The sequence below is a fragment of the Alligator sinensis genome, unplaced genomic scaffold, assembly GCF_000455745.1.
Source record: "Alligator sinensis unplaced genomic scaffold, ASM45574v1 scaffold392_2, whole genome shotgun sequence".
NCBI lineage: Eukaryota > Metazoa > Chordata > Crocodylia > Alligatoridae > Alligator > Alligator sinensis.
The window spans coordinates 553,032-561,918 of NW_005842145.1; the positions used below are offsets into that span (position 1 = coordinate 553,032).

General features: G+C 44.5%; 1 protein-coding gene across 1 annotated transcript in view; it reads left to right on the top strand.

Moving 5' to 3' along the window:
- SPATA6L (spermatogenesis associated 6 like) overlaps positions 1 to 8,887 on the top strand; it is a 75,697-nt gene that overhangs the window by 54,602 nt on the left and 12,208 nt on the right. The window contains exons 11-12 of the mRNA XM_006025406.3: positions 2,418 to 2,487; positions 4,922 to 5,038. Coding sequence (XP_006025468.2) covers positions 2,418 to 2,487; positions 4,922 to 5,020 — 169 coding nt within the window. The 3' untranslated portion in view covers positions 5,021 to 5,038. The remainder of the gene's footprint in view (positions 1 to 2,417; positions 2,488 to 4,921; positions 5,039 to 8,887) is intronic.

Here is an 8,887-nt window from a genome sequence, read left to right on the forward strand (position 1 = left end):
CATAATGGTGGCACAGCTTGCGCCAGGTGCCAGCAGGGCATAGCCTCTGCTCCCAGTGCTGCTGAGCCTGCATCAGTGCTGGGAATGGGGGCTCTGCCCTGCTGCCACCTGCCCCCTTCTGCCTGGAGCGAGCCACGCCCACATCCTGTCCCCCCCACCCCAGCCCTGGCTGGGCAAGTGGCAGCAGGCTCCGCCCTGGCTGGGCAGGTTGTCCCAGCTCCAGCCCCAATCCCTCCCTGCTTCCCTCATGACCCTTCCTTCCCCGTCCTCCAACACCAACAGATTTACCAGCTGGAGGCAGCTGTCAGCTGCCTGTTTAGTCTATGGCCGAATCTCCAAATTGGCCGAATCTTTTTCAAAGATTTTCTGAATCAATCTGGATGCTTTAAATTGATTTGGAGCTTTTACTTGGTCTCCCCATTCGATTTGGATTCAGGGGTTTGGTCCCTGAATTGGGCTGAATCTCCTCCGAATCAAATAGTTTCATAGTAGCTAGGGTCAGGAGGGACCTGAACAGATCATCTAGCCTGACCCCCAGCCACAGGCAGGCATGAATGCTGGGTTCACAAGACCCCAGACAGGGGATCGTCCAACCTCCTCTTGAATTTGCCGAAAGTAGGGGCAAGGACCACTTCCCTGGGAAGTTGCTTCCAAATTTTCGTCACCCTAACTGTAAAATATTGGCTTTTGATCTCTAACCTAAACCTGTTCTCCATCAGCTTATTACCATTGTTCCTTGTCACCTCAGGTGGTGCTGGGGAGAAAAGGGCTCTGCCTATTTGCTGTTGATCTCCCTTGATGAGCTTGTAGGCAGCTACCGAAACTTGATTGTATCTAATTTATCTACATACATTTTAACTTGTTCTCACCTGTGATCCTATAAGTGTGTTAAAACTAATTTAATGAAACATTTGGTCACAATTCACTTTTTTTTTGTGAAGACTGAAGAAAAGACTTTGAATACTTCAGCCTTGTTTGCATCAGTCATTATCTGCTCTCCTTCCATGTTAAGTAATGAACCTATACTTTCCTTTATCTTTCCCTTACACAGAACCTTTTTTGTCTTTTGCTATTTGTAATTTTGGGTGTGCATAGTGTAGTGCAGTGTAAAGATATCTAAATTAACTACCTGAGGTAGCAGAAACAGTGTATTATAAGCCTGGAGCTCAGTGGAGGCTAATTTTCCCTCTCTGCTCAGAATACTGCATTAATGTAGCTAGATTCCTGGTACATCAGCTGGTTTGTTTAGAACTACCCTGGGTGTCCGCAACATTACACTGTGCAGTAATGAATACAACCTCATTTTGTGCCTTGGCCTTTTGGCATTTGTTCCCGCCTGCTTGTTTTATCCCTTTATATTCATCTTCAGTCATGCGTACTTGTTACCACAGTTACTCTGATTCTTTTTTGATGTCCAGGTCCTCAAAGAGCTCTGGATGTAGTCCTATTGGTCTCTAACTTGCATCTTTAACATTGTTTTATTTCAGAAATGCCAGCTTTTCCCTTCACCCATTTATTCTGAGTCTATGCTCCCAGGAGATCCTGTGTAACAGTTCCCATTGCCTTCTTTTTGTACTGCAACTTCTTTCTTTATAACATGAACTTCATCATTTTGAGCATCACTTTGTACCTAGATTATCTTCCACCCATTCCTTCCTATTAAAATCTAAAAAGGCCATTTTTCTAGTAACTTCCTCCATCTTCTGAAATAAAGGAGCTTGCTGGATTCTCTATGTCCTGCTATGCTGCTTTTCCAACATATATCTGAGTAAAGTCTCCACTAAGGCCAGGTCCTGCTCTTCAGATGCCTCTGTTATTTGTGCAGATAAAACCTCATCTTTCTCATTAAGCAGTGTATATAGGACATTGCCTCTATATTTTTCCCTTTTCTCTTCACTCAGAGACATTCACCAAATCTGCCTCTCAGTTCTTCTTGAAGTTGGGAGCAAGTATATACATTCTTGGGAGGGCGCAAGCCCACCCTGCCGCCTGAATCTCAAAAAAACTGTACCCTTTCATACCAATATTTTTGATCTGTGATTTATCCCACCAAGTCTCTGTAATGCTGATTAAGGTCTAATTTTGGTTGTGCACTAAGACTTCAAGCTCTTCCTGTTATTCCCCCAGAGTCCTGCCTTTGATGTGTAGATGTCTGACATCTTTGAAAGTTTTCCTCATTTTTCTCCTTATTTCTCCTGTGACCCTATTGCAGTGTCCCATTTTCTCCTCAGATTTTAGCCCTTTGACCAGGTCACTAACTTTTCACTCACTTGCTGGCTTTTGTGATCATCTCCCTTTTCTGAGTGAGAGTATAAAAAGGCATCGTGAGAACATAAAACATCTTCATAACTGAGGTGAATATGGATGTGACAGGTTTGATACATTTTTTTCAGCTTGCATTCCAATTCTCATTTCAGTTGGGAAAGGATCCATGAGAGAGTACGGAGCCTTCTCACCTCAAACCAGGCCAGGCAGAGGCTTTCATTTGTGAGTATTAATAATACAGCTCAATAGTTGTGGATGCTGATATGATAATGTCACCAGTTATTTGCCCTAGCTAGGTTATTGGGTGCTGTGCCCACTCATCTGACTCCTGCACCCCTGGCCCTGGTCATCCTTAAAGATTCCAATTTAGTTTTCAGGGCCAAAGTTTTCCCCTGCAAAAATGTATGTGTATAGGCATGGACTAGGAGTTGCTTCATTGCTATCTGCCCCTACTTCTGCACTGTAAAGGAGAAATAAAGTTGGTTTTTTACCAAGCACAGAAGAAATGTAGCAGTGGTATATGTGGTTATTATAACAGAGAAGGGACTGAGAACCTAAGAGCAATTTGGGATTAAGAACAGGTAATATAATTTTGGGACCTACACACTCTCATGAATGGAGAAGAGAATTAAAAGGGAATGGATTTTGAAGTGAGGAAGTATAGTGACAGAAGCAGGAAAGGTAGTTGATATGGATAGCCATCAGGACTAACCTGGAAGTGAGCCACCACACAAGCCTGGATACTGTTATGTACAGACATCTCTTTGATAATGTAGTGTTTCTGCATCTTGCCTAGTGCCCCTTGCAGCTTTACATGAATCTAAAGGAGTGATCAGCAATTCACAAGACAATTTTACTAGGGTTGCCTTGTACACATATCCAATGTAATCAGAGATACTCATGGCATTTCCAAACTCTTCAACTTATTTTTAATTTTTAATAACACTTTCATGATACTTAAAGGGAAGGGATATCAATCTGAATCATTTTGCCTTCTCCTTAGGTGAAACTCTGAAACCTTTATTGATATGAATAGTTTCACTGAAGTTGCACAAGATATAAAATTACATCTCTTACTGTCACTTTTCCCCTCTGGAAAATTGGCTAATGATGATGATAATAATTTCATGACAGGATGATGGAAGTCAACAGGCAAGGGTTGCAGGATTACGTTCTTCATTTCACTGGGATATTTAAGAACTCTACATCTTAAAATTCAAGAAACTGTTGTTATCATCTGTCACGTGACTGCCAGCCAGTGTAATTGTCTTCAGCTTTACTTCTCATGAACTCAAAGCAAGAGAGTTTTCTTGATAACAGTTACATTTTTCAGTGAACAAGTCCTCATTGAGCCAGATTAATGCCTACTGCAGCTCCAGCCCCATTACTGGAGTTACACTTGGGATGGATTTAAGACTCAGGGTTGGCCACAAAGCAAATCAGTGATGGATCTGGAAACAAAATGTAGATCTTCTTTCTTGGACCTCTGTTCCACAGTGTTTCCATGGGACTCTAAATGCCAATTATTCATGAACCTACAGCACTTTTCTGGTCATAAAAAATGTTATAGTCATGTGGAGCGTACTTTTTTTCTTATTTTTATCTTATGACTTGTATTAGTCAGAGACTCTTTTTGTTACAACTCTTAGGTGCAGAGAAAGGTAGCTAGCTGTGTTAGTCTGAAGTCAGGCAGAAGGTAGGACAGGGTGGCACTTTAAAGACTAGTTTAGAAAGGCAAAAGTGGGCTGTCACCCACAAAAGCTTATACATTTCTGAACAGGTCTCCAACCTTTAGATGTGCAGACAGTTCCGCTGAACACGCAGTAGGTTGTGTTACTTACTTCTGTGTCTTTAAAATGAAGCTTAACAATGAGGCTTTCCAATCACCCAACAAAGCTATCAAGGATGGAGGACACAATGCTAAAGCTGTTGTCCTTAAAAAAAAAAAATTACTAAAGTTTTAAGTCAGGAGTGTCCAGGATCCATCCCACAGGCTGGATCTGGCCTCTAGAGCCCCATCATCCATCCCCTGGTGCTGCCCCTGGGTCTTGAGTTGACAAAAACATTTTACACTGTGTGTGCCAGACCAGCTCCACACACAGGACCTGGGATGTGAGCTGCATGTGGAGCCTGCCTTGGCTTGTCCAGGATATGTGGTACATGCAGTGTCTGCTCTGGGACCTGCTTTGCATACAACACCTGTGTTGGGCCAGTCTGGGACCCTGCATCCTGGATCCAGCACCTGCTCCAGCTGTCTGGCCCACTCTGGCTGGTGCACACTCTGGCTCCAGGACTATGCTGCATATGGTGCCTGCTTCAGCCACTCCAGGGTGGATGCTTTCACAGGTACCAGATTGGCTGAAGCAGACACTGCATGCAGAACAGTCCTGAACTGGCTAGATGGAGTGCCATGGGTGCTGGATCCGGCATGCAGGTGGAAGGCCCATGGGCCTGATCTGGCCTGTGGGGCCAGCTCTGTGCCATTTGTCTTGCTCTTGGACCAATACCATCCCACTTATCCAGTCTGTGGGGCTAAGTGATTTTGACACCTATGGTTTAAGTCTTCTGGAAACAGCTGATAGGTTTGCTTCTGACTTGTTGCTTTAACAGAGATACGAGACTAAATAATGAAGTTAACTGGATAGGTTTTTTGCAGGGAGCCACTGAATCTGAGGTTGATGAGGTCCTTGAAAGAAGGTGCATCTCTTTGAGGAGTTCCCCACAGAATGACCTGCTGGAGCAAAGATATTGCTAAGAAGTTGTCTTCAGAAAGGTAAGGAACTTAATTTTTTCTTTTTACCTTTAGATATTCTGGCCTTATTTCAGATCCAGAAAAGTCACAGGTAAACTAATGTCCTCACAGGAAAAACTGTAGTAAGAGTATTCTGAGTAGCACTGTCCCCTGACTGTAGAACCGCAGCTGTGATAGTACTATCACAGCTAGATATAACTTTATGTTCTTAACTATCCAGTCATTTAATGATGCTCAGAAAAGAAATGGCATCGTATGTGTCTTTGTTGTCCTTTGTTTATATGGGAAACATTTTTTAAAATCAGCTATCTGTCAACCCTGCAAAAGTCATTATAAGATCTGAAAATCAGACTGCGTTCTTTCTGGTTTGTGCATTATCACTGGCAGCAAAGATTCTGCAGCTGGAACTTTAAATACTTAACAATTCTACATTGAGTTTGGAAAGGGATCAGGGGATGTTAAAAGTGCCCAACTTTTGGTGGGTATCTAACACTCCTCAGCTCTTTAGAAAACCCTAGCCACTTTTTACTGCCATGTAAAAGAACAGAATTGAGTGCAGCCTCCCTTAGATGGTTTGATGCTACAGTACTAACAGGAGTACTGCTAGTAAATTGAATCTGGTAAAAATTATTGCCCGTAGAGTATGGGAATAAAAATACATGTATATCAAACTTGTTGAGCAATCTGATGCCAGTTGTATAGAATCACTTTTCAGACCATAATCACTGTTTGAAATAATTCAGTTTCTCAAGTATTTTTCTTTGCTTTGCACCCAATTTTTCATAACTTGGCTCTGTTTGAAACAGCTGCCTGAAGCTTTATTACTCAGGCCACACAGTGGCAGATCCAGGAACGGGGCAAGGGAGGGGGTGCACCCCCCACATAAGCTTTAGTTGTGTCGTGCAATGCACAGCAATCCCTGGGCTCACCAATTGATCAGGGTGAGGTCTGGCTGGAGCTCCTACTTTTTCATGGCTCCGGAGTCCAGGGGGTGAGTGTTGCTGTTTTTCACTTTCCCTCACCCCACTGAATTAAATAGCAAGGGAAAGGAGCGGAGAAGTAGCAGGCGCAAAATTCACCCCAACCTTTCCAGGGGCTTCAAACAGACCCCCCAGCCAGACCTCACATGAAGCGCAGCCAAAAGGGGGTGCAACTCCCTCTGGACCCACACCAAGGCCAAATTTTGGGGTCTTTTAACGAAGTGAAACTCTTGTTGAGAACTTTAGAATTCAGAGTTCCTTTAAGGACTTCAGAACTTGGCCACAGTGATTTACTTCATTTGTATTTTAAAGAAGAAATCTCCTGAATAAATCTACCTGTCCCAAAGTGTCAGCAGATCCTTAATAAGTAGTTAAATATTTTCTTCTTCTCTCGTACTATTGCTATTTATAACCTCTGAGTCCCTCATTTTGGTAAAATATGAATGAAAAACTAAGCAAATTCTGCTGTCAGCTCCGTATGTACAGTGCTTTTAACTTCAGTTGAGTGGTATACACTTGTTTTAAAGAGCATATTTGGCCTATAGCTTTTAAGAATTAATGCCATTATAAATAAAGCCAGAGGAGGGAAATGTCCCTTATTAAAAATGTGTAGGGATTTTCAGCATTACATTAGGTAATTAAATGCCTAAGTTCTGTTGAATTCCATTTTTTTCTGGGGTCACTTTGAAAATCTTAGCCAGAAATCTCACCATTCCCCAAAACTATTGGCTATTTTTTTTTTATAAATAGGTATATGGAATGCTTTATGTTCATAATGCTATTCCAATGACTGTTAAACAAGTATTACGGTAGCCTAGAAAGTAGGGGTGCACCAATAAAGATTTTCTTGGCCGATACCAATAGCCGATTATTAACCAGACATATCGGTTGGTACCAATCCAATAACTGATTTGGTTACATGTGATGCAGAGGCTGCTGAAGTATGCCAAAAAAGAAAAGGTTATTTATATCAGTACTTTAAAATGTACTGACATAAATAATCCAGTTTTTTGGCACACTTCAGCAGCCTCCGTGTCACATGTATCAGTGTCCAGCACTTAAAAATGGGGGCAGAGGCACTTGAACTGAAGCTTGTCAAATGAGCTTTAATTCAAGTGCCACTGCCACCATCTTTAAGTACGGGGATACTTTTAGGCGGGGAAGAGCCAAGCAGGATGAGGTCAGATGCAGGTTGCCCGCTGCAGGCTCAGGGCTCTCCGTCCTGCTGACTTTGCCCCAGGAGCCTGTGCGTCCCCTGCCCACCTGGCAGCACAAGGCACAACTCACCGCCCCCACTGCTGCTGGGTGGGCAGGAGGTGCACGGCTGGCACAGGGCTACTGAGGAAAGGGCAGCAGAGTGGAGAGCCCTGTGCCCACAGTGAGCAGCTGTTATCTGCCTTGTGCACAAATCTGAGGGTGCACATGTCCCTTCCCATGCCTCTGCTGGGGGGTGCATACAGTGGTGGGAAGATGCCCACCTCACACCCCCTGGACGAGCTTCCCATGACTCTGTCTTGCTTCCTGCCCCAGCCCCTGGTCCTGTGCACCCCCTGGCTGGGCAGCATCCCCAGCCTCTGCCCCTCCCCCACTTCCTCCTTCACCATGGGGAGCCCCTTTGCCTCCATGGACTTACCTGCTGCGAGCTGCTCTTCACACTGCCCAGCTATACTCCTGGCCATGTGCATGCATGCAGTTGCACACATGCACATGGTGTTCCCTGCATTTTGCTCCTGGCAGACCCAAGCAGGACCCCTTGCTGCCTGTCTGCAAGAGGAAACTTGCCATTTCCAAAGGGAACCCAGGTATCCAGGGCCCTGGCCCTGTGGGTAAGAGGGAACCCAGGTGTCCAGGGGCCCCAGCCAGAAGGCATAATTAATTATATTTATCAAAGAACATTGTTGGCTACAACAGCCAAAAAACTGATAGCCGATAATGTACATTTCCCTTTTATCAGTGCCGATCTGATATGCAACCCAAATATCAGTGCATGTCTACTAGAAAGTTGTTTACATCTGAGAGCAGTTTATAAGTACTGTGGAGCTAAACCTCTTTTCTCAACATGCACTCTGTGTATTGGAGCGCATGAAGAGGCACTGGGCCCTCAAGAGACTGGACCCCAGATGCAGTGGATAATAGTTTTCCTGGCTGGAGGCTAAGGACCAACTATTAGGAAGGCCAAGGCAGAGATGGAACTCAGGCTAGCATCCAGGATTAAGGACTACAAAAAGTCCTTTTTCAAGTACATTGGGAGCAAGAAGAGGGCACCAGGAAATGTAGGGTCCCTTCAAGACACAAACGGTAATCTGGTGGGCACGCCAGACAAGAAAGCTGATATTTTTAACAGTTTCTTTGCCTCTGTTTTCCTGAACAGGGATTGGGATATCCCACCTACCAGAGGTAGGGACAATTTTGGGGATAGCTCTATCAAGCCTTCAGTCAGTGCAGATGTAGTTGGGGATCTTCTGGAAGGGCTAGACATTTTTAAATCTGCAGGTCCAGATGCCCTCCACCCTAGGGTGTTGAGGGAGCTGGCAGGGGTCATCACGGAGCCTTTGGCCCGGCTGTATGAGCATTCGTGGTCATCTGGCCAGGTGCCGGGGGATTGGAAACTGGTTAATGTGGTCCCTATTTTTAAGAAGGGGAGGAAGGAGGACCCAAGTAATTATAGGCCTGTAAGCCTCACCTTGGTGCTCGGGAAGCTCTTGGAGAGGATCATCAAGGAGCATATCTGTGGGGGGCCTGCAGGGGAGATCATGCTCAGGGGCAATCAGCATGGGTTCACCAAAGGCAGGTCCTGCCAGACCAACTTGATTGCCTTTTACGAGCAAGTAACTAAATCCTTGGATGATGGTGTCACTGTGGACATAGTCTTTCTAGACTTTAAGAAGGC